This window comes from Diabrotica undecimpunctata, chromosome 7 (genome assembly GCF_040954645.1).
Source record: "Diabrotica undecimpunctata isolate CICGRU chromosome 7, icDiaUnde3, whole genome shotgun sequence".
NCBI lineage: Eukaryota > Metazoa > Arthropoda > Insecta > Coleoptera > Chrysomelidae > Diabrotica > Diabrotica undecimpunctata.
The window spans coordinates 34,846,642-34,873,431 of record NC_092809.1 but is presented as its reverse complement, the minus strand read 5'-3'; the positions used below and the strand labels follow the sequence as shown (position 1 = coordinate 34,873,431).

The window sequence follows — 26,790 nt, the reverse complement described above, 5'->3', positions numbered from 1 at the left end:
TACAACCAATGAACATCAGAGTCAATTGAGATAGTGTTAGAAAGAATTATCTATTTAGGGGCCAATGTTAACGATAACTGCGATATAAGCAAAGTAATAAGAATACGCGTTGAAACAGCCAGAGTCTCCTTCTATAAATTAAAGAAAATTCTCATTAATGATTAATCGATATGTTACATTTTAAGACGGATTAATACACTACTATATATTCTTCACATCGCTATTTGGCATAAAGAGCTAGACTCTTACAGCAACACTAATGAAAAAAGTTGAGGCCCTTGAGATGCGGATTTAACGAAGAATATTGCAAATAAGTTAAGTTGATCTAATAACAAATGAAATAGTTTTACACTGAAAGAAAAAGGGCACAGAAATAACAAAAAAAATAAAAACTCGAAGTTACAATATTTTGGCTATGTAATGAGATATCCAGAGAGGTATAACCTTCAATATCCCATAGTACAGGGCAAAATCGCCGGAAGAAGGGCCCAGACCGAAGAAGAACATCCTAGCCCCGAAATCTCCGAGAGTGGTATCAAGAGACATCCGCTAATATTTTTTTGAGTTGCCGGAAATAAAGTTATTATTGACAATATGATCGCCAACGGTCGATAATCGGAGAGGGTAATAAAAGAAGAGGAAGAGGATAAGGTAATCTTAAAGTTTGCTAATATAAAGTGCGTTAAAAATGATCGCCCGTACCTTGGACAGAAACTGATGACCCTGACCTCCTCCAAAAACAATTATATGGGTATTTGGCGACAGGTGTAATTAACCTGAAACCACTGATAAGAAAAAATTGTTTATAATTGAATTATCACACTGTCCCAATATAATAAATTCACAAAGCTTTTACGAAGAAATTAAATAAATTTTGTACACTTACAGTTATTGACTATAATTAGGCACAAATTAACAATTTATAACGGTTTTCACTTAAAAATAACAATTTTACTAAGCGCGTTTACTTATCTCCATGCAAGACCGTTCTATTTATAACCTTATTTACTATCTTTAATGTGAGTTAACCTGAATTTTAACTGGAAATACGTTTACTTTATAGTTAACTATAACTCACAGTGGATCATTTCAAACAATACTTAATTAAATTTCGAACAGCCGCTTCACCTGGTTTAGTTGGTTTAACACCAAAACTGTTAAAAAGATGCGCAAATACGCTTGCAATACCCTTAACGTTAATTATGCAAACTTCTTTCATCCAGAACTCCTTACCCTCTAGTTGGAAATTAGCATCCGTCACCCCTATTTTTAAAAAAGGCAACAAACTCTACTGCAGCAATTATCGTCCGATTAGCTTACTGCCAGTAGTTGGCAAAGTTATAGAAGGAATTATTTTCGAGGAGATGACCAAATTCCTTCTCCAGGAACATGTTATTCCAAAACAACAACATGGATTTGTCTCTGGTCGCTCTACTCTAACCAATCTCCTACATTGTGTCAACGACTGGACGTCATCCCTTAACAGTTCGCAGCCGGTCGACGTTGTTTACGCAGCCTTTGACCGTGTACCTAAGCGCAGACTTCTACATAAGCTAGCACATTTCGGAGTTCGCGGTACTTTACTTCGTTGGATAGATGATTTCCTGACAGATCGACATTACAAAGTTAGAGTTGGCTAATCTTTCTCACAGGACAGGAAAGTGGAGTGTCTCAGGATTCTTTCCTTGAACCTCTACTTTTTACGGTTTATACCAGCGATTTTCCTTATTATGTCTCAAGTAAAATATCGTTCTACGCTGATGACACAAAAAAATATGCCAATCCAATCCCAAACCAGCTAACCTTGTGTTATTGTAAACAGCAGCCTAACTTGGTCTGACCATATTATCTCTATTTGTAAACGTGCGAACTCAAGTCTGTATCTTATTCGGAGGTGTTTTTCGAGAGTTTCAATGCAATCATTGTGTAAACTTTACACTCTTTACGTAAGACCCATACTTGAATACGCTGGACCAACGTGGTATCCTGATTTGGTTCGAGATAAGACTTTGTTGGAAAACATTAAAGAAAAAGCCACTCGAAATCCTTTAGGACCGAGAAGACCTTCTTATGTAAAAAGACTTAGTATGACTAACTTAACTACTTTTGAACTTCGCCGACAACGTGGAGACTTAATGACAACATTTAAAATATTAAAATTTTTGAAATCTCGATGAAATGTTAACCATAAATCAAGATGAACGCCCAGAGGTCATCAGTTTAAACTAAAGAAAAAAATCTTTTCTATAAGATTAAGACAGAACTTTCTATCAAATAAAGATTTTAAGCGCTGGAATAACCTAAATGATTACAATGTCTCTGCTACCTCTACCAACTCGTTTAAAAACAGACGACCGTTTTATATTATAGTTAAAATATTGTTTTTCTTTTAAACCAAAAATTGTAATTTTGTTATTTTTTTTGTAATTTTGTAATTTAATAGTATGTTACTAATGAAATTTCTTGCTTGTTTATGTATATAATATTACTTGATTAATAATATTACTTGAAGGCCCAAACCGTGTTAGTTTGTATTTATAATTTCTTACCTCGCTAGCTTTAAACCAAATAGCGGCCAGCTTTGGTGGTAAACAGATTATCACTAATTGGGACGCTGCTACAATTGATTGTCCTAGAAGAACAATACTAAATAGATCATTTCTAATAGAAAATACTTTAATACTGGTTCCAATAAGAGTTCCGATACATCCTATAATTCCAGCTGTCCTTAATCCCTACAATACATAATTTGAATATTACCGGAGATTATTGCGCAAATAATTTTATAGTCACATTAAAAAAAAATATGTAAGAAGATAAAAAAGACACTCTAGGAATATCGTTGGGGGCCTTGATTAAATGATGTGCAGAAAACGTAAAACATATATGGAATGTGTAGAGAAACAATGGCAAATGAAAGGACTTAATAATTAAATAACACAGGTAATAAAAGATTATATTTATTAAGTTAATAAATTATTTAATTATTAAGTCCTTTCATTTGGCATTGTTCTCTCTACACATTCCATATATGTTTTACGTTTCCTGCACATAATTTAATGTGCAGGAAATTTACATAAAATGTAATTTACATAAAATATTATGTTTTTATTAATATTTTTCACACCAGTAATCCTAAGTTCTCAGATATTTTGATCTCTTATCCAATACTAACAAATAAAATAGATTATTATGTAATTTTTTTTTAAAACTTTGTTTTGATTGAATATTTTCACGGTCAACCTGATAAAATTTCACCTAATTTTTGTTCCAATTAATGTTTGGTTAAAAAAGTCACGAATAAGTCACAAAATAAAGCATGTACTATGCAGACGACACAATACTAGTCTCTTAAAGTAAAGAGATGATTTACAGCTTATGCTGCACCAATTTAATATAACCGTCCAGAAAATTTAACATGTTAATTTCTTCAAAAAAAAAAAAAAAATAATGCATGGTTATAACAGCAAGTTTACTATAACGTAAATTGGAGCTGGAAGGTCAGATAATAGAACAAGTGATACACTTTAAATATCTAGGCACCACATGATCTAGCTACGAAAAACTTGAAACAGAAGTGGAAGATCAAGTGAATTAAGCAAACAGAGACACAGGTTTCCTGAATGAAACAATATGGAGAAATTAAAATATCGGGAAAGAAATGAAAAATGGAATTTACAAAACAGTTATAAGACCAATAATGACATACGCGGCAGAAACATGACCTGACACCAGAGAGGACAAAAATGATGTTAGAAACAGCAGAGATAAAACTATAAGAGCTATAAGTACAGTTATACGACGTAGATCATCAAGGAGAATTATCGACGGAAGTCATCGACGGAGAACATCAAGGACTGGGTAAGAAATAGAAGAGTAGAATGGAAGACGATGGAACGACAACTTACGGAGGCACATTGAAAAACAGACAGAGTCATGTCTTCATAGCTAGAAGAAAAAGAAGATACAGTTGTTAGGGCTCGTAGAAGTATGAGTTCGGCATGGTGACAACCTGTTAACAACACTTTTTAACATAGCCCCGGAAGAGCAGCTAAAAAACTGGTATCAACAAGATGATCATTCAAAGCTCTACACAAATTATAGGACACGCTGACGACACGGTAGCCTCAAGAGACAAAAAAAGCTTAGAATAAACACTGATGACTCTATATATATATATATATATATATATATATATATATATATATATATATATATATATATATATATATATATATATATTTATATATATATATATATATATATATATATTTTACTTTACTTAATCAGTAGAACCCATTTGTACCTTTCGGTGTTGGGCCGTTTACTATACAATTCATTAAATTACAATATTTGACAGTCTTCTGAGGTGTCCTAGCTCTTAACGAACTTTCTCCATTCCTTCCTATTGGATGCCATCTGTGTTGCTTTCTGCCAAGTCTTACCCTTACTCTGCAGTATCTGCGAGATGTCACTGTTCCATTCTTTAATGGGTCTTCCTCTTCTGTTCTTCCCTATTGGTTTGGCGTCCCACACTCTATTTACTTGTCTATTATTGTCCATCCGGGTTAGATGTCCGAACCATGCCAATTTTTTCTCTTTGATTGACTCGAGTATCGGTTTGATTTTGAATCTTTCTCTTATTTCTTCATTTCTGATTCTATCAGTTCTTTTTACTCCTATCGTTCTTCTGAGGTATTTCATCTCTGCTGCCTGAATTCTGCTCTGATGTCTTTTGTTTAATATCCAATTTTCTGCTCCATATGTCACTGTAGGTCTATATATTGTTTTGTATATTGTCATCTTGGTCTTTGTTGATATTTCTTTGTTATTAAGGAATCCTCTATTTAGTGCTTGGAATAGTTTTCCTGTGTTTTCCATTCTGTTGTTAAGATCATCCTCGATGTCTCCTTTGTTGTTGATTACTGTTCCTAAGTATTTGTATGAATTTGTCTGTATTATTTTTTGTTGGTCTATCATTACTTCTATTTGATCTTCCGTCCTTTGTTTCCTTGATATTTTCATTATTTGAGTCTTCTCTTTGTTTACGTTTAAGTTGTATTTGCTTGCTTCTAGGTTCCATTTCTCTAAATTGTATTTAAGTTTTTCTGCAGTTTCCGCAATTAATACTATGTCGTCTGCAAATATACACATCTCGGCATTTATCATTTGCATTTTGTTCCAACCGATGCAGTATTTCTTGAATGTTTTCTTACATTCTTTCACTATCTCATCTATTACATTTATGAATAGTACTGGGCTGAGACTTCCCCCTTGTCTAACTCCTTGGGTTGTTTCAAATGGTTCTGACTGTATATTTAACATTCTTACTGTATTTGTTGTTTTCATGTATATACTCTTTGTTGCTTCTATCAGTTCTTCACTTACTTGTTTCTTCTTTAGGCTTTTCCAAGTATATATATATATATAAATATATATATATATATATATATATATATATATATATATATAAGATTGAACAATGAATAATCCAACAAGTAGAGCGATTTAATATCTAGGTATAAAAATAGACAGCTCAAACAACAGGAGCAGAGATAACTGAAAGAGTAAAAGCGGGCAAGAGATCATATTGAAAATAATACCAAAAACTACTAAACAATTGATATAATCAGCAAAAACACAAAAATGCAAAGATATAAAATAGCACTGACCTGTCATAACATATACAGCAAAGACAATGTACTGGACTAATACAGGCGAAGAGAAGCTAAAAATAATAGAAAGGAATATCCTAAGAAGCATTCTTGGACCAAAAAAATCCAAGATGGGGAGTTTAGACAATTATTTAATAACGAGATAAATAGTCAGATAAATGGAGAATCTATAGTAAAAAATAGAAAGGCTCCAAGGTTGAAATGGCTCGGGCATTAACTAAGACAATAGGAAGATAAATTATTAAAGAACATGTTAAAGTAGAAACCTATAAAGACCTAAAGGAAGACCAAAGTGCAGATGGGAAAATCAGGCCAGAGAAGATGTTAACAAAATAAAGATACCTAGCTGGAGAACAAAAGTAGAAAATAGTGAAGAATGTAGTTTAATCACCAATCAGGCAAAAGGCGAAAGAAAGCAAAAAAACAAAGAAAAATCGGAGTGGTCCTTACGAAAACGGAACAGAAGAGCTCATATTAATGAGCGGCTAATATTCCTGTTCAGTCCTACGCCAAAACTTATGAAAAATATCAACAAAAAGAAACTACAATAAAATTAATTATAACGAAACAAAAAAGACAGCAATACAAAGAAGAGAATAGAAAAAGCTGGTAAACAAGATGATACGGAATTCAAATGATAATGAATGAGATCAGCAGTATCATTATCGTTGACTTTTTGCTATTGAAATGTGAGCAATATATGATAAATGATGAAGATGATAGTTGCAAACATAAAAACAAACTTACCTTTTTGTCTATAATATACGACGCAGGAATAACTAGCACAGGATATAGCGACATGTAAATAGTGGATGTCCAATCAACAGCCAACGTGCTAACATTATAATACTTAACCACAATGTGCGTGATACTCGAATATTCAATCCACTGTATAGCATTGATACAAGCATAGTAAATAAATAAAAACATAATTAGCCATCGCCTCGTATAAGCTTTAATCTCCGGCTTCTTCTCCGCAGAATTCTTCAGTAACTTTACCTCATTGTGTTTCACCAATTCTTTCTCCATATCTTCACGTGCATCTATTTCCTAACAAATATTAACGTTAATGTCTTAATGAGTAGAATAATTTAATTGGAACCGTTCAAAATGTGCTAGTGTTCGAAACAATCAAAGATTTATTAACTTAAATTAAAAGTTGATGGCGTGACGTCTTTAATTCTATTAAAAACCATTCGAAATGTGATGATGTTATAAACGTCCACATGCGTATTATAGTTGCCGCTAATGTAGAAAACCGTCACTAATGCCATTTATTATACTATTCTATTCGAGTTTTTGTGTATCAAGTATTTAAAGGGTAGATTAGACAGGAACAATATTTAGTCAGTTTGATAAAATACATTTAAGTTTTATTAGAACATATTTGCGTTGCTAAAACTTTGTTATTAAAGTCGAGCAGAGAAGGGAACAGAAAAAAGATAATTTAGTTAGAAAAAATGTTATCAATAGAACAGATTAGACGTAACAGGGGGGAATATAAGACAGACATATTACTTTTAACCTTTATTTTGAAGTACGCGTATTGTTGGTTTTCTAGGTTGACTTTTTAGTTGTTTTTGTACGTTTTTCTCAAGATGACCGCAGCAAAAAGTAGAAATTCTCTTGTGAATGCGTTTAATTTTATAGAATTACACAATATTTGCAAATCATAATGGAATTCAATTTAGAGAAATTAAAATAAATTTAATCTTCTATCAAGCCGACTATTACTTAATAATAATAAATCATTTTTAGAAGGGATGATTTATGGTAGACTCAGGAATGTATTTAAATATAACGAGACTTCTGTTAACGTGGGAACCGATAGTTCTTCTAACGTTTGGTGGTTGGTCTTTTGCCATTTTTGGCCATAATCTCCTCCAGTCTCTTCGCGTATTTCCTGAAATTTTTGTAATATATGTGGTTTCTAGTCCTAACTTCATAGAAAAGCAATTTTAACCTCTACTATGTAACCGCAATCTTTTAACCTCCGATTTAGGGTGGTTAAATGCTTTATGTGGTCCATATTATTATACGGCATAGCTACATGGACATTGAAAATATCATCCATTCATAAATTGGAGGCTTTCGAATTTTGGATCTTGCAAAGAATGTTCCGCATGCCATGGACTTATAAAGTGAGAAACGAAAAAGTTTTAAGAAGGGCAAGTACTGAAAGATATTTGCTCAACTTGATCAAGTTACGAAAAATTGGATACCTGAACCATGTCCTAAGAGGAAAAAGATCTGCAATTTCTCAACTAATTATCCAAGGAAAGATTGGGGACAAGAGAGAAGTAAATCGCAAATATATATCGTTGATACGAAATATAAATAACTGTACATACATCAACAATACAAATGAAAAGACTGATGTTTTTGTACACACTTATAACATCAAAGAATGGAAAAGAAAAGTATTTTTGAAGTATGTAAATATTTATTTCCTAGCTGAGCGCTTTCGGCTTACAAGCCATCTTCAGAGCTATTATACAATGGAACCATGATATAAATAACTAATTTAAAATTTACAGTTTTTCACGTACGTTAAGTTTTAAAAGGTTAAAGAACAATTGACATAACGTCACATAGGAAACTAAGATTATTGAAATTATCAAACAATTGATGAATTTAAATTCCAAAATGGCATAACTATGTATCGTCTTTGAATGATAAAACAAATCCCTCCCAAATGTGGAAAAAAATTCGACAAGTTCAAGGACAAAAAACTAACATCAAAATTACCCATTAAATCTCTAACAGCACTTCTTCTAGCAACAGCCAAATTATTTGCAATACCCTGGCTAATACATTTGAGGAACAATTTCACAACAAACTCAAACCCCTAATTTCATCCTCTACACAAGAACCGCTCTCCTATAACCTCACTTCACAGCACTTACAAGATATCGACAATTATAATTCTCCTTTCTTACTTTCTGAACTTACATCTGCTTTATCCTCATGCAAAAATACTTCCGCCGGCCCTGATGATATCCCTTATATTTTTCTTAAAAACCTACCCAACCGCTGCCTCACTTTCCTGTTAGACATATATAACTCTATCTGGTCTTCTCAAATATTTCCTACTCAATGGAACACATCCGTAATTATACCTGTTCTAAAACATGGCCAAACACCAATTTTTCCTCAGTCCTATAGACCGATTTTGCACCATGTGCAAATTAATGGAAAAGATGATACACATACGTCTTTTATGGTTTATTGACAAACACCAAATTTTACCTAAAGAACAATCTGGATTTCGCCGACATCGTTCCACAAGCGATAACCTCGTCCTCCTTCATACCCACATCGCCGAAGCTATTAATAACAGTCAAGAAGTGATTGCCTGCATTTTTGATATTGAAGCTGCCTTCGATAAAATACCTAGACAGATTATTCTCGATAAACTATTAATATACGGCCTTAATGGTAATATTTTTAAATTCATCAAGCACTTTCTTAGCTCTAGATCCTTCAGACTCTCTGTAAATGGTTGCCTATCATCACCCCACATACAACAAGACGGAGTCCCTCAGGGCTCTGTATTAAGCTCCACATTGTTTATTTTATCAATTATCCATATATGCCACAGTCTTCCCTCCCCAGTGAAATTTACTACATATGCTGATGACCTTGTAATTTATTGCCATGGTGTTGCGACCACTACTACTTGCAAACTTCTCAAAACATCAGTGGACTTATTACAAAATAGATTGACTGCCATCGGCCTGTCCCTCTTATCTACAAAATCACAACTCATTAAATTCACCAGAAAAACACTCTCCACTGCCCCTAAAATCTTAGTGAATAACTACCCTCTCCCGGTCGTCGATCACCGCAAAATTCTAGGACTAATATTCGACTCCCGAATTTCTTGGAAACAACATATTCAGGAAACTAGAGCAGAGTGCCTAAAACGTTTAAATATTATCAAAACACTTTCCCACTACCAATGGGGCGCTAGCGAATGTACACTATTAAAAGTATATAGGTCTCTTATTCGCTCTAAACTCGATAACGGCAGCTTTATATATATGTCAGCATCCAAAACATCCTTACAAACCCTTAATTCAGTGCATAATACTGCTATCCGCCTCTGTTTAGGAGCTTTTCGTAGCAGTCCAGCTGAGAGCCTCTACCGCGAAGCCAACGAACCCTCTCTTTGGCTTAGGCGCCAATATCTCCTCCTTTCTTATGCTGCCTCTACTTCAGCTAACCTTTCTAATCCAGTATACACACTGCTGACATTACCCAACTATACTAGTACTCACCCTCCTGCTCCACGCATACACACTATCGCCCTCCTACTTCCAACTTTAATACCACGTATAAATTTATCCTTAACTAACCCTCTCCCGATCTCGCAGAATTCTCCTTGGACCAAAACTTTACCGAAATTTAATGTGTCACTTACAAAGTTTAGTAAGGCAGAAACCAACCAGGATTTGATTAGGAAATCCTTACTAGATATTCTTAATTTTAAGAAATTCGATCGGGTACTCTACACTGACGCATCAAAGAGTGAAATGGGGGTTGGTTGTGCGGTTACCACTACGGAAACAGTCGTTAGTTAATGTCAAATACCTGCCACATGCAGCGTTCACACTGGTGAACTGTATGCTATTTACCAAGCCTTCAAACTCTGTACAGCACCCAATCAACATATTGCCATCTGTACAGACTCCCTTGCCTCTATTCAGTCCATCAATAATCTATTTACTAATCACCCTCTTGTAGAAAAAATCACTATCATATGGATTCCCTCCCACATCGGGATTATGGGTATCGACAACGCCGATCGCTTTGTCAAAGAAGCTGCTGTATCCAATTGTACACCACGTAATATACAAATTGCCAGTGACCTAAAAACTAGTATAAAGAAACTCGTACGAAATTACTGGCAGAATCATTGGAAACAATCCACTACATTTTTACACCAAATAGATCAGACGATTGAGCGGTTCGTTATCCCTGGTATAACTAGAAATGAGATGGTTGTTGCTAGAAGATTGCGTATCGGTCACACCAGATTTACACATGGTCACCTAATGAATTCTACGCCTAAGCCAATCTGTCACTATTGCCAATCTCCACTAAGCGTTCTACACATCCTTGTGGACTGCCCTCATTACAATAAACGACGCCAAGAACTGGGCATGAATCACAGATATATTATCGAACCAGAGCCAAGTCATCACACCTATCCAGTTCCTGAAGCTAGAAAACTTACTAAATAATATATAACTATAGTATATTATAATATGTAATTGTACCTTATATATAATTGTATCCACGGTGCCTCGTGCTAATGGCCGAAGCTGTCACAAGCACGTTAAATTAAATAAAAAAAAATCCAAGACTGTCTAAAATCCAAGTTTTATAAATCTTGGTTTGCATCGCATTATAATGAATAATATCGACACCTGATATGAAAAACAGTGTAGCTCACTCTTGCTTAGTTTGAAGAGAGATTTAAAAAAATTTCCACATTTTATTTTTTTTACTTCGTCAGTTTAATATTGTGTGTAGTTTTTTTAACCCATATTTTATAACTTTTCCTCAGCTTTTCAGAGGTTCTGGTCCTAATTTAGGTCGAGTTACAATACCAAGTTTTTCAAGAATTTTAGGTAAAAATTATTGTAAGTGGTTTATACAATGCTATTTCAACAAAGTATGTTTCTTTGATTAGGTGATATGGTAACTAATGAGTATATATCCAAATAAATAGATTATTATTAGTTTTTTTTTATTGATTTTACCTTAACGTAATTTTTTTTACTCAAACAAGTATCTAAGAATTCAGGTCATACATACTAACAAGAAGTACCTAAATAAAGTAATATCTGTTAGATTTTTTTATTAACAAATAAGTATTTACAAATTATAAAAGTTTATAATATTTGCATAACAATAACCTTCCGCAGATCCGATATTAAACATAGGAAAATTATACAGAAAATTAGACAAAAAAAAAAATACCTGTAAGTATAAAATACCGGGGTGTGTTAATGTTTTTTGAAAGTCAAAGCGGGTAGTTACAACTGTTGCTGTTTTCTTAGAAACGTCTTTATCGATTTTTTGCTTCGTGTGCCTAACATTTGTGTGCAATCTATCTCTCTTAAATCCTGACCCACGAGGGGAGTGTAAGTGGTCATCGTGATGGTGTGTATTGTCCGTTTCCAAAGATCTCTACCTCTGGTCATTTCTTTTAACTCATGCATAGGTCTTTTGCATAAATGTCTATAATTTGATCGATTCATCTTGTTGGATATCTTCCTCGTGATCTTCGGCCTTTTACCTTTCCTTGGATTCCTTGGATATTGGATAGTTTTTCAATGTTTTCTGTATCTGCTCTCATAACATGTCCAAAGTATTTTAATTGTTGGAGACGAACTTTGCTAGCCGTTTTCTGACTTTTAGCTTATTTAAACAAAGAATTCTTCTCCAACAGAACATTTTAGTGGTGTCTACCTTCTTTCCGCATATCGTACGGTATAAGAGTCACATCCGTATGTTTGCAATATGTAAGCATATTTCTTTCTATTTGGTCTTGCTCTGCTTTAGTCAGGAGCGGACTAAGACCTAGGCAACCTAGGCACGTGCCTAGCACCCGTAATTTTTAGGGCCCGAAAATAAGGCTCAATTTTTAAAGTTTTTATAATTTATTTTTATTTATCAGAAAAACGTGATGTAAAAAATGAAGTATTTTTCAGTGAAAATAGTGGTAATTATCTAGGTGCTTTGGAATATTTATCCAAATTAGCTCCATTTTTTTAGACACACATGAAAAAAATATGCAAACTGTGGCACCGTTACCAATTACATCGAAATATTCACAAGTCATAATAGGAAACGATCTAAAGGAAGCCAAATTTCACTCTCTATTTATTCATTCAACACCTGATATATCTCTTGTAGATCAGTTAAACGTCATTATTCGCTATGTTCTTTCAAGTGGTATAGAAGAAAGATTTTTGGGTTTCTACCTATATTTTCTCGAAGTGGTTAAAACTTGGAGAAAATTATTTTAGAATTTTTAACTAATTTATATGGAAACTGTCAAGACAGCGTTATGATAATATGGATCTGACTCCACTTTGAATTTCTACTTGGTTTGTCTCACTATCTTCTACCCATACGACCGCTGTTTGATTGTGGTATGGATTTTTGATTAAATTAATATCCTTGGGATCTAGGTGTATATGTTTTAATGTATGTATGAGTTTACCATATTAAACTCTGTCAAATGCTTTTTGAACATCTATATAACATATAAATACGTTGTTATATTCCCTGCATTTTTGTAATAGTACCGTTATTGCGCACAATGACTCTCTTGTCCCGATTCCACCTCTAAATCTAAACTGAGTCTTGTCTGATTGTTCTTCACATTTTTTAATAATAACTTTAAGTAGTATTTTTAAATTCTGACTCATGAGGCTAATTAATCGGTATTCATCTCAAGATTTAGGATTATTTTTCTTGGGTAAAGGTAAAAAGATCACAAATTTGACCATCGTGGTATATTTTATTAAATAATTTAGTTAGACACTCTATATTTTCGTCATTCAGGATTTTTAATATTTCTACTGGAATTTCATCAGGACCTGGCGCTTTACGACTTTTTGAGTTTTTAACTGCTTCACCTCTGATACTAGAATTGGTATATTTTCATCAGGTAAAAATGATTCATTTATTTCTTCCCTATTATCTGTAAATAAGTCCTTGATGTATTTCTCCTAAGTTTTTTGTTTTTCTTCTTCTATAATTTGCATCTTCAATCTGATAATTGGAGATTTCCATTGGAGTTTCTTAAACTTGTCGTATTCTCTTACATGTATTACCCGTAATTTTTTTCAGTTTCCTTTGTAGGTTATGTATGTCATATTAAATTCTTCTATTTCTTTGCAATTTTCATCCATACAGCTTTCTTTAGCTTCTTTGATCTGCGTCTCTATTAGTTTCTTCATTTGCTTGTATTTTTCTCTATTTGTGTTTTTGTATTTTTGTTTTTTTCTACGAGCTTTATAATATCTGGTGTCATCCAGTCTTTTTCGGTACTTCTTTTCTACCCACAAACGTTTTGCCTGCGTTAAGAACTGCCGACTTCCTTTCGTTCCAGGCACTGTTAGTATCTTTTTTTTAAGCTTCTGTGAATTTTTGACATTTTTTACCCTCAAGCTTTGAGAAATCTGGTCTTAATTTTACTTTTTTTTCTATTGTTTTTTTAGTTTATTGTTTATTGTTAAAGTTGGCAAGAAGTAAATTGTGGTCGGACTTTTAGTTTCATTTCTAAATATTTTGTTAACGTAGTGTCACGTAGATATTAATTTATTTAAGACATTCACACCGGTTACAATGTAAATAGCCGCGCGAACAATTTATTAATCGGCACTTGTTTCAGACTGTCTTTTTAAATCTCAAATCGTCCGTTTTATACCTGATTTGTTTATCTAGAAATTTCTGCCTGCTCATCTGGAAAGTTCCAATAGCAAGTATAAGACGGGATCCGTGTTTACCGGTCAATACTAGATTACGGTTGTATATTTTATGATCAAGCTGCATACACGCATGTGCAAAAACTAGATTGTCTAGTATATAAATGTTTAAGACTATCAATTGAAGGATTACGAAGTACTCAAAGAAGAAGAACACAATTATCTATGTTGAAGCTTACCTTATAAATGCAGTTGACGATCTATTTATTCAGGATATAACAAGCATATTTTGGCAGAAGAAAAAATCATCATGTTTAGTGCAACCATATATGGTAATACATGAATCATTCTATGGCGTGTACTGTTCCAAAAATCTACCTGTTTTTTTTTGCTAATTTCCAAAATATTACAATAAAAACTCACAATTTTCCTAAATATAATAAACTAATAGCACCATTAAGAAACACTATATTTAATCACGATATTTCTCAAACATTTCGAAATTATTTACAAGTGTATACTGACGCTTCAAAAGATATAAACGGTGTGAGTGCTGCATTTTAGATACCGCAAAAGAAATACTTTAAGGTAATTAGGTTAAATAAAAAAATTTCCATATATTCTGCAGGACTGTTAGTCCTGCAGTTCAAGCACATGCTGGCTACGATATGTAGATTGAGGTTTAATCACCCATTAAGTGCGGCCCATCTATTCAAAATTAAAGTTAGAGCAACGCCGATGTGCGAATGTGGAGAAATTGGAACAACAGAGCATTCGATACTCAAATTGTCACCTGATACAAGGCAGAGTAAATATTTTAAATAACTATTTATAGACTACCGAATATCAGAAAACCATACAACCTAGACTTAGTAGAATCTAAAAATAGTAAAATTTATGATCTATTGTTTAAACATATAACAAACATTAGACTAAGATTGTAGAACTAAATGAAGGTAATTTTAGGTTAAGAAAATTTGGTGTAAACTCTAAGAGAAGGCACCTTTGATTTTATCCCATATTAGATAATAATAAATAAAAAATATATTAAATAAAAAAATATTTAACTAAAAATAAATGAAACAAAAAATTTTTTAAAAATAAACAAACAAATAGGAAAAAAAGTTAAATATATTTAGTATTAAAATGACTAATGTAATAATATGACGTTGCATTATCGTCATAGACATATTAAGATCCACAGTAAGTAGTTTGGCAAATGGCAGTTTCCGTAGTCATCATAAAGAAGAAAAAGAAACAATGGATGGCAAATTCAAGAGTCAAAATAAATGGAAAAAAAATCACTACACATAACATTTACCATGCGTAGGGAAATATGTCCTATTGTTTACTTAAACGGTAAACAAATCCCACAAGGGGATAAACTCAAATATCTCGGTATGTACTTGGACAGAACATAAAACTGTAGGAAGCATATTTACTAAGCGAAAACAATTGGGTCAGAAATTGTTAGGCAGAAAATCTAATTATCAACTGAAAATAAAATATGAATCTACAGATCCATCCTGAAACCAGTTTGGACTTATGGACTAGAATTATGGGGAACCGCCGCACATTCCAATATTGAAATAATAATAAAGCAATCCATCAATACGCTGGACCGCCGGACTAACTATCAAAAAGTGCGCGAAAAACCATACAGAGAAACATAAAGTGAAACATGCGATGTGTTTTGCAAAAAGTTTAGTGAATAAACCGCATACAGTTCGAAGGTTAAGCCGAAAAGTTCCGTTAGAGTTATTTGATTACTACTAAATCTGTATAAATATGTGTCATATATAGTAAATATTATAGATTAAGTTTAAAAAAGGAGTACATCACTGGATGCCTCCCTGCATGTCATAATACTTAAATTATCAGTCCCTTTGGGTATTGTCTATTATGTAAAACATTTAGGTTAAGATTGTATACATAAATTGGAATAAAAGTGGGATTAACAAATAAAAAATTACACAGCAAAAGGAAATTGTAGGACACCCCTTAAAAAGATGGAGTAATGTTTTGTTGTCGAAACAGTTAACAAAATATCTGAACCGTAAAATAAAGAAGAACAAAGTTTATAGAATATTGTATTTATGTATGAGATTTATGCCTAAAATCCAATGTTGTAAATATTAATTGTACATACCTCTTATAATCACATTCAAGTGTTGTTTCGTTTACTTCAAATCAATGAAATTAAATAACAATTTTTAAAGTTTTTGTCAACGACAAGACCATCCTTAATATAAAATCCGTTAAAATACCGGTTTTGACAGAATTTGTAATACTAAATATTTAAATGAAAAATGTTAATGTTATTGAAACCTACGTTTCGTATATAATAACTTAAATACTTATTTGATCTATAAATTTGACCACCGACGTCGACTGCTTAAAAAATAAAAATGTTCGTCAAATAGTTCAGTGTGATATTTAACATCTGTGCCAGTACATTCTGAATTCTTAAACTGTGGGCCAATAAATTATTTGATGCTGTTAATTTTCAATTCGGCAGTACGATTATCATATTATTGTTAAAGGATTTGTGTTAACAACTTCACTGTCCCAATGGTAACATTTATCCGAAATTTACCAATCCAACGCTATTTTAATATTAAAATAACATTATCCTTTAATAACATTTGATTCATCGACTCATTTAGGTTGCTTTGAATCATATAATGGACAGTGGAGTTGTCAAGTATTTCATCTATTTTATCTATATTGTACAGTTTTTATCATCAAACTTTTGACTTTCCGTTTTCTAATAATCGCCTAATTCTGCTATACGGTGCTCTCGTAAAGACCCAGTTATACAATTAATATTTAAGGAGGTACTATTTTGGTTTTCCAAAAGCAGACTAACATGGCCGTAATAACTTTTTAACTCTCATTGACTGAGACCGTTTACTAAACTTAAATAATATTGACATACCAGTGGAAACCTTTTAGCTATTAGGATTAGGAATGTATTTAGTTATTTTGTATTTTAAAAAAGATCAAAATTTTTCCAATTTTGTTTTCTGCCAGACTTTAGAAACTTTAGAAAGTTATTATTGAGACGAAAAAACATACTATAAAAGCTTTGCACTCTTTTAGGTATATATCAAAGTCGACATCGTTTTGTAGAATTGTGTGTAGAGAACAGGAGACGTCCCCTCAGATCATAACTTACATATTAATCAGCGACATCAAACTCAAACTAACTGACTGTATTCGAGATAATAGTCTAGCAATCATACACGAGATAGAAAAGAAGTTCGAAAAATCGGAAGAAACACATAATATCTAAGACGACTGGAATCAGATCAAAACCATCATACAAGAAAGAATCAAAAAGTATAAAACTATTAATAAATGCAAACAACAATGAATGCTTAATAAAATATTATAAATAAAGAACCAGTATATATGTGTTTTATTGACTTCAAAAACGTCTCCGACCAAGTTGCCCACGGCAAACTGATAGGTGTCTTGAAACAGGTGGGAATTGATGAACAAGACTTCCCGATCATTAAAAATTTGTATTGGCATCAATACGAACTGGTCAGAATACGACGGAAGCAGTGGGAATTAGACGTGAAGTGAGAGAGGGGTGTATTTTATCGCCTCTTATTTATCTACGCAGACGACAGAGTAGTGATTGCATCCGATGAAAAAGAGTTGCAAATACTTATAAACAGGATGACCCAAACATGTGTATAATATATGCTAAAGCTTAACACTTCTAAGACAAAACTTTGGGTATAAGCAAAACAGAGTTACAACCAATGAAGAGCAGAGCGTATGGAATAAGGTTAGAAAGAATCCACAATATCACTTATATGGGCGCCAATGTTAATCAGATTAATACGCTGCTAGATATTCTCTGCATTGCTGTATGTGAATGTGTAAATGTGGATTTTCCGAAGAATATTGACGATAAGTTGGGTTGATCGAATAACAAATGAAATACTTTTAAACCCAATAAAAAAGATCAAAGAAATAACAAAAACAATAAAAATTCGAAAGTTACAATATTTCGGCCATATATTGAGACATCCCGAGAGGTATAACCTTCGACACCTCATAATACAGGGCAAGATCGCCGGATGAAGTGGCCCAGGCCGAAGAAGAACTTCCTGGCTCCGAAATCCTTGAGATTGGTATCAAGAGACATCCACTAATCACTTTCGAGTTGCCGTACGTTCGATAATCGGACAGGGTACTAAAAGAAGAAGAACTCTTTTAGAGTCTTCTGACAATCCTTGTAGATATGGTATTCGTAATGTTCCCGAATTGTTTCTTAAACATTTTTTAGATTCTTCTTTAATGTTTTTCGGTGATATTTTCCTTATTCTGTAATATTATTATTTTCTTTGTAACTTCTGTTATTCTCAAATAACAAAAGTTACAAAGAAAAGTCATTTTTTATCACCACATAAATTAACAAACATTTTACCTATAAAAATTGAGGTTAGGTTTATTTTATATCTGTTTGTATTTGTGGTATATCTCATAACTCTACCTCTTCCTCAAAATATCGCACTGGACGTCTCCACAGATGCACTGGTCAGTCAGCATCAGTGATCATAGACTCATTTAAAATCTATGAAGAGGTGGTAGTTGTCGATATTAAATTCGTCGGTTTTTTCCAGTATCTGCCTCAGCATAAAAATCTGGTCCATTATTGATCGACCAGACCTAAAACCACTTTGATATTTGTCAATAATGATCTTAGTCTGTCTAATATTATAGATGAGTATAAAGATTAGGGATAGCTGATCAGACTCAAAGTCCACTTTTTCTATAACCATCTTTTTTTTTAAACTTCGTCTGCATGACTAAAAAGAAGGTGAAATTATTGTTGCTATGGCCAAGTTAAGCCTCCACTTGCACTATCAGTTTGATACCGGTTAACAACGTCGATCTTCCTGGCATCCACACCTATACCATCCCTCTATATCAAAATTAGTTTCTCTCTTCATCTAGGGTTTCGTCAATAAAATACTTTGTGCAAGGTAGCTTTTACTTGCTCTAGCTCAATTTTCTGCCTAATCTAATACACTTTGTAAGTTCACAAAAGAAGAAAAATATTAATTATATCCAGTTTGATAACCCCAGTCTAGTGATAACTTTATAAACTCTAGTAAAGAAAAACAGGAAGAATTTAAAAGTTATCTACGAATAGATACAGAAGTTACAAAAGAAAATAAAAAAGGATAATAGTAGGTAAGCTGTGTGAAATAACAAAACAATGAACAATGGAAGACAGAAAAAATATATACAGTATTTCCAAGTCTAGTTTTGGTCCAATCGAACTAGTTTTTAAGTGATAAATGCGGGAGCTTCTTTTTTTGCGGGTGCTTGGAATGAGAGAGAAACAACGTGGGTTGTAAATGGGGAGAGATTGTTATTATATTAGAGTTTTGGGAAGACGAAGGATTTGCTAAGAAGCGAAAAGTCAGAATTTTGTTGGATTATTAGCCATACCGCAGTGAGGAGGATACCTTCGCATGTTATCAGTTATATTATGGGAACGGCTCTTGGATGAGCAACTTTGTCTTGCAACTTGTTAGTACCTATGATATCTTAGTGGTGTTGCTTAGGAAGTTCGTTTCCAACCAAGTTGAGAAATTTGGTTGGTAGGAATCGAACTTTCTTTTTAAGGAGGCTGACGAGTATGTGCCCTAGGCGATGGCATGGAGTTTTAAGGGCCTCTTTTGCTCTGATATTGGAGCTTTTTATTGTGCGTTAGACGTACTTTTTGCCGAGAGAGCGGATTCTGTCCTCTATTGTGGGGATGTTGGCAAGTTGATGAATTAACACCGAAGGATAATATTACTTGCACGTTTCCGCATAACTCTTCTTAATATTTTTCGTTCAGTTGTCATTGCGGAGTTGATTTGGCGGTGATTAAGGGATGCGTAGAGTACGGCTTTGTATTCAACTATTTTATATTTTTTTATTGTTCTCTCTCTCTCTCTCTCTTTGTCTTTTTTATTACTGATGGCGATAAATGCCATATTATAGCATAGATTAATGCCATAAAATAACATTACGTAGTCAATGTAAACTGCGCGGCATAAGTTAGAGATATTGCCAATATAATGGTAATGGTACTTCATTCTGCGTCAATTATTTGTAAGTAAACAATTAAAAATTATTATAGTTTTTAAAATACATGAACATTTGAGACCTCATAAAGGGAATCAGACCAAAAAAAACATTTAAGTCATGACAAAGCACCTGTACAGCAATTTGAAAATGATTTTTGTTCTCTCAAATGGGATAAACAAATATAATTGTTTAAAAATTACTCGACCGAATATGCCCATCTTTTGCAAATTTAGTGACTACATCAACACTCACATTAGGAAATGTGTTTTAAATGTTTTTCTTGTTTATTTTAATAATTATAAACAATTGAAAAACATGCTTACTTTCGAGTTTAATTTGTAATAACTTTTTTGTTTATAAACATTTTCTAATTTAGAAAATCTCATTTTAAAGGGCAAATGTTTTGAAGAAAGTCCTCTGTTTTTCACAATATTGAAATTAATGAAAAGAAAAAGTTTCGATGACCACGAGATATTACTGTCTTCTCTATTGATTTCTCCAAGATATTCCAGTTAAAAAATAGCGCCCAGTAATTTTTCGATTTTTTAAGTGATTGGGCTTCATTTCATGAGGTAATAAACTAGAAACAACTTATAAATTTAATTTAATTAATTCATTTATTTCTTTGAGTAAAAAAAAAAACAAATAACCAGTGTTATTTGTTGATGTAGATAAATGACTTAATTGATTTTTACAGTTGTTATATAAATGTTGTATTATGGTTTATTTAATATTAAGCTATATCCCTAACTTAAGCCTTGCAGTTTATATTCACTATTAATTCCTCTTGTATAAAAACCCCATAAAAACCCAAAGCGTTTTAAACATAGACATAATAAGATTTTTAACTAGTTAATATTGACCAACAACTTTTATCACAAGTCGAAGCTTAAAGTGTTGCCTATAGCTTGGTTATATTCATGTCCAAAATTTTCTTATAGATAAGAAATGAGTAAAATATTTATGTACTAAAATTCAAATACATAATACCAATTCATATACAAAACTTTTATATTCGTTGGTAATATTAATTTTTGAGGGTAATCTATTCGAGGATATTTATACAATAATGTGATGATATCAGTGGCGTTCGAGTTCGGATTTATCAGAGAATCCAGGGTTTGGAGCTAGAGAAGCAATGCGTTCTTTACAATTGCTTATTTACAATTGTTATGAATAAGGTCTTGATGTTTTTATATGCTTCCTTGACTATTGTATATGCCTTTGCTAAAGAGCGACATGAGCCACTTTTAGAGTGATTACAGGAAATCGGTATTGAGGATAAGCATATAAGAATGGCAATGGTAATGGTAATGTCCTAGAATAAGTAAAAAAATATCAGTACTTGGGAACTTTGATCAATGAAACCAATAATTTTACTGCAGAAACAAACAGGTAAATAGAGATTTCCAGATCAACATTTATACAAATAAAGCCACTCCTAACGTACGGAAATCCTAATTAGAAAATCAGACTACGTACCATTCGATGTTATATATTTTCAATATTATTATATGGAGCTGAGAATTGGATATTAAAAAATCCAACTTAAAAATAATTGAGGCTTTCGAACTCTGGTTATACCGCATAGTATTAAAAAATAGGGGAGCGCCAGGAGGATTTGGACAATTTTTTAATAAACAATTATGGCGTGGACATGGATAACAAATTAATGATTTATGTATATCTCCCCACTACATATTTGCATAATTTGTGTACAAATATAACAATGTGAATGAAATATTCGCATATACATACTTGAGGTAATGTTTAAAAACCCTCCCGACTGATCGGGAGGGTCTGGACGATAAACGAATAAATACAAAAATATTACTTAAGGTTTTTATTTGCCAAAACAAGCTTTAGTTAGTAGCAAAATATTCATTATTAAAGTAAACTGTACTGGAAAAGATCAATGTTAAAATATATCATGTCTTTATATCTGGCACTTTGATCTGTCAAAGGATTTGGTAACCTTACAATCACTTCTTTGTTACAAATGCTGGAGGCTCTTAACTAACTATATACCGGTTGAAAGCAACTTGTTTTTTCAAAAATTTTACATTGTAGCCATCTACAACAGCTTCTTCATTTTTGGCGGCATGATGTATATACATATTCAGGGATTCTACAGTATTCACTGCCTTCCCTCGCTCAACCGTTTCCATCTCTCTCTGTTGTTCTATTCTCCATCGTTTAGGCCTCTCTTACTCATAGCGTCGTCTACTTCGTTCCTCCAGGATTTTCGGGGTCGTCCTCTTTTCCTCCTTCCTATGGGGCTCCATTCGATTATTCTCTTTATTCATCTGCTGTCGCTAGTTCTTCTTACATGTCCATACCACTTTAGTCTTTTTTGTTGTATATATGTTAGTATGTCTGTTTTTATTGATGTTCTTTGCTTTATTTCGTCATTACTTCTCCTATCCATTCTTGTTACTCTGCAGCATCTTCGCAGGCATTCCATCTCTGTTGCTACAATCTTACTGCTGTTTTTCTTGTTTATGATCCAATTTTCAGCCCCATATGTCATAATATAAAAAGCAAAAGCAGCATTCGTTAGAATGAGAACTATTTTCAACAGTCGAGACATATCATTAAAAACAAAATGCCGTCTATTGAACTGCTACATATTCACAGTTCTGCTCTACGGAATGGAAGCATGGACACTGACTGTTGCATCTATGAATCGGCTCGAAGCTTTCGAAATGTGGTGTTATAGGCGCATCTTACGTATATCCTGGGTTGACAGAGTTACTAATGTGGAGGTCCTGCGTAGAATGGGGAAAGAATGTGAAATTCTCATGACCGTCAAAACTAAAAAGTTGGAATATCTAGGTCATGTAATGAGAAATCAAGAACGTTACGGCCTTCTCCAGCTGATTCTCCAAGGGAAAGTAAATGGTAAGAGAGGACCGGGAAGAAGACGCATTTCCTGGCTTCAAAATTTGCGAAAGTGGTATAACACGACTACCACTGAACTGTTCCGCGCTGCAATAAGCAAAGTGAAGATAGCCATGATGATCGCCAACGTCCGGAACGGATAGGCACTTTAAGAAGAAGATGTCATAATACTTCGTACTAATGTTTTATAAATCTGTGTTTTTGTCTTCATATTTAGGTGTCTATCCCACCATACTTGGAGTTAAGTTGTCGGATTGCTGTTCTTGTTTGTCCTAATCTTTGTGTAATTTCTTCCTCTGTTGTTGCCTTTTTCGTAATTAATACTTATATGAGTATTCTTTCCGTACCGGTACTCCCATGCCTTCGCATTTTCTTTTCTATGTAGTCAAGGCTTTCTCTAAATATATTTTGAATAGATTTGGAGATGTGGAACAACCCTGCAGAAGCCCTTTTGTTGTGGTGAAGTCTCCTATGATTCTTCAACACTGGTCTGTTCTACATTTTTGGTTAGACTAGAGGCATGTTTATAGAAATCTGCCATTGGTTGTTGTGCCTAAGAGCCAACGAACTGTATTTGGTGCCGATTCATCAAGTCGAACGTCCAGTTTTATTTTGAATGTAAGTATGTTAGTAACATAGCAGTTAGTACAAATAGTTTTTGGTTATGGTTTTTGTTTGTAATTTTTGTTTGATTCACTGGAGTCGTGATGCACTGTAGTAATAGCTAGAAAATGCTACTGTTGTTCCAACCTGAATTCTGTTTACCTAAACGAAAACTGTTCCTGTTTGTCCAGTTTTCGCTCTTACGTGGGGGTTTTGTAGCATTTGTATTTTCTTTCGTATATATTAAAAATCACCGTTTACGTATCGGTGGAGCCGCCCAGAAAAAAACACCCTACCCCCTGCCTGCGGATAAGAAACTTCGTTTAATACGGAAACTCTTTCCTAAGGTGGAGGATAGGCGTGAAAGAGTTATTGGTTTCGTAGATGCGGAACCTTTTACTAAGTTGGAACTCGGCGAGGCTATTGGACGGATGAGGAATCGAAAGGCACCTGGCAAAGATAGAGTCATGCCGGAGACAGTAAGACTTGCCGCACTAAGATACCCGCAGGTTTTCCTGAGATTGCTAAACAACCTGCTTGAACAACAGCAGTTTCCAACAATTTTGAAAGAAGCTAAGGTTGTCCTTATCTCGAAAGGTAGAGGTGAAGAGGGAGAGGTACGATTTCGGCCATTTTGCCTTCTTAGTTCGATAGCTAAATTGTACGAACGGCTTGTAAAAGGCCGCCTTGAGCAAGAGCTAGAAGGAAAGCATGCGCTGAGCGACCGCCGATATGGTTTTAGGGCCAAAAAGTCTTCCATAGATGCATGTCACAAAAGTAACCTCTTTAGTTACGCAGGATACAAAGAGATGGGTGGCTCTTATCCTGTTTGACGTCAAGAATGCCTTTAATACCACATCATGGGAAAAAATCATGTCCAGGCTGAGAGAATTGGGCGTTATTTAGTACCTGGTCAATCTAACTGACAGATACTTTACAGCCCTGCGTCGCATTAGTAGGTGGATCAGAGAAAACGTGAAAGGGAGCCGGGAAAAATCCTCTCTTCGCTTTATAGTGGAAGGTGTGGAGGTTGCACCGGTTAAATAGATTAAGTATCTGGGAGTCTGGTTGTTGGAATGACTAAGGTTCGGAGTACACATCCTAAAGACGGTAGAGAAGGAGAACCGAAATCTGGAGGCATTGATACGGCTGATGTCAAACATTGGAGGCCCAGGTACCACCAAAAGAAAGGTGTTAAATGAAGTTTTTCAGTCGGTTGTAACCCACGCTGCCCCTATGTGGTGTAGCGTACTAAACACTGCGAAATACGCTAAGCTGATGGAGACTTCGCAAATTCGAATGCTCCTCAGGGTATCTAGCGCATATAGGACAGTTTCAAATGAGGCTCTATATGTCATTGGAGCGGTGATACCGATCGTTTTGTTGTGCAAAGAGCGAGCGAGGATGTATGCGAGGAGGATGGATGTAAATATAGATGAAAATGAGAGAGAAAGAACAATAGTAGAGTGGCAGAGAGAATGGGCGAATGATAGCGGAAAGGCAAGGTGGAGGAAGGAGCTTATTCCCGATCTGAGGCCGTGGTGGGAATGTAAGTTCAGGAAACTAGAGGACAGAGGAGGAAATTGAGCCAGGGATCTAAAATTTATGGTTAATATTATTTATTAGTTTATGGTCTAACGTCTGAAACATTTTCTATTTATACATTTACCGCAAACAATATTTGCGGTAATAGGTATAGCTATTTATAAATTTTTAGTTTTTTATTTTAGTTGTTCAGTGAGTGACAAGACCACCTCTTTGGAACGGTGGTTAAGGTTTTAGCCGGAACATGGTTAATCTGGCACTACACTGGGGTCTTCTGGACTAGTATCCTACTACTCGGCCGAAAGATGCCAGGGTGTCTTGTTCCGTAACGTAGATGTCCAAAAAAGATTTCCCCCGCCGTTACCTGTCAGAATCCAATGGATACCTTCTTAGGCTCTTACTGAAATCTGGCAATACGGCAATTAAAAAAAATGTTTCTCCCTAAACCAAAAGTAGTTGTATTTCCTTTAAAAAGATTCTATCCATTTTAACGTATTTTTTAGGAAAGAAAAGCCTTTCTTTTAATCCAGCAGGAAGATTCTTGTAAACGGGGTCCAAGATTAACTAGTTTAGGAATCTTCTTGTGTTGTGTTATCCAGGAAATCCATGTAAGTACTTTTTGATTTCTCTTTTTGTAGTTACCCCTTTCTAGTCCCCCTTTTTAATTCACTTATTCACGACCCAGCTCTTTAATCAAACCAAGAGTAGCCGTTTGCAAACGTTCCGGTTTGTTTTGCTTACCCTATCTCCAGCCCAGCAATTTCTATCCCTAGTTTTCAAACCCCTATAGGTAATCCCAAGGTGATAGACAATATAACCGCTACACCCCTAACATGTTTTTTATGGATATTTGTGACTTTTTTGCAGGTTTTAATAATTCTGCGTTTAAAAGGTTAAGGAGAAAGACAGCATATTTGGGGCATATACTTAAAAATGAGAAGCACGAGTTGTTGCAGCTTATTATGAATGGTAAAATCGAAGGCGAAGGGGGTCCGGGTAGATGACAAATATTCTGACTGAAAAAAATTCGCAACTAGACTGGATTAAACACAGACACACTTTTAAGAAAAGCAGGATATAGAGACGAATTTGCAAAGATTATAGCAACAGTCATTAGTGGAGTCGGCATTAGAAGAAGAAGAAGAATTAAGCATATCGTAGTGAGGAGGATACGTTCCTATGTTACCAGCTACATTATGAAAACGGCTCTTGGATCTGCAATTTTGACTTGCAGCTTATTAGTATCTGTGATATCTTAGTGGCGTTGCTTCTAGGGCGTCACAGTACTCATAAGGAAGTTCGTTTCCAATTAAGTTAAAATGTTTGGCTGGTAGGAATGGAACTTTCTTTTAAGGGAGCCTGGTGAGTATGTGCCCTAATCGGTCGCATAGAGTTTTTTAAGACCTCTTATGCGTTGGAAGTACTTTTAGCCGAGAGAGTGGATACTGCTCTCTCTTGTGGGGATGTTGGCAAGTTGATGAATTAATACTGATGGATAGTCTGCACGTTTTCCCATA

At 34.1% G+C, this 26,790-nt stretch overlaps 1 protein-coding gene across 3 annotated transcripts in view; it reads right to left on the bottom strand.

Annotated features, from left to right (window-relative positions):
* Positions 1-16,407, bottom strand: part of LOC140446238 (uncharacterized MFS-type transporter C09D4.1-like) — a 57,286-nt gene extending 40,879 nt beyond the window's left edge. The window contains exons 1-3 of one of the 3 annotated variants that reach the window (XM_072538776.1): positions 16,272-16,407; positions 6,423-6,725; positions 2,550-2,735 (exon numbers count right to left, since the gene is read on the bottom strand). In XM_072538776.1, the coding sequence (XP_072394877.1) occupies positions 2,550-2,735; positions 6,423-6,704 (468 nt within the window). In that variant the 5' untranslated portion in view covers positions 6,705-6,725; positions 16,272-16,407. Of the gene's footprint in view, positions 1-2,549; positions 2,736-6,422; positions 6,969-16,271 lie in introns of those variants that run through there. The other 2 variants (XM_072538773.1, XM_072538775.1) reach the window with 2 other exon arrangements.
* Between the last annotated feature and the right edge of the window lie 10,383 nt (positions 16,408-26,790).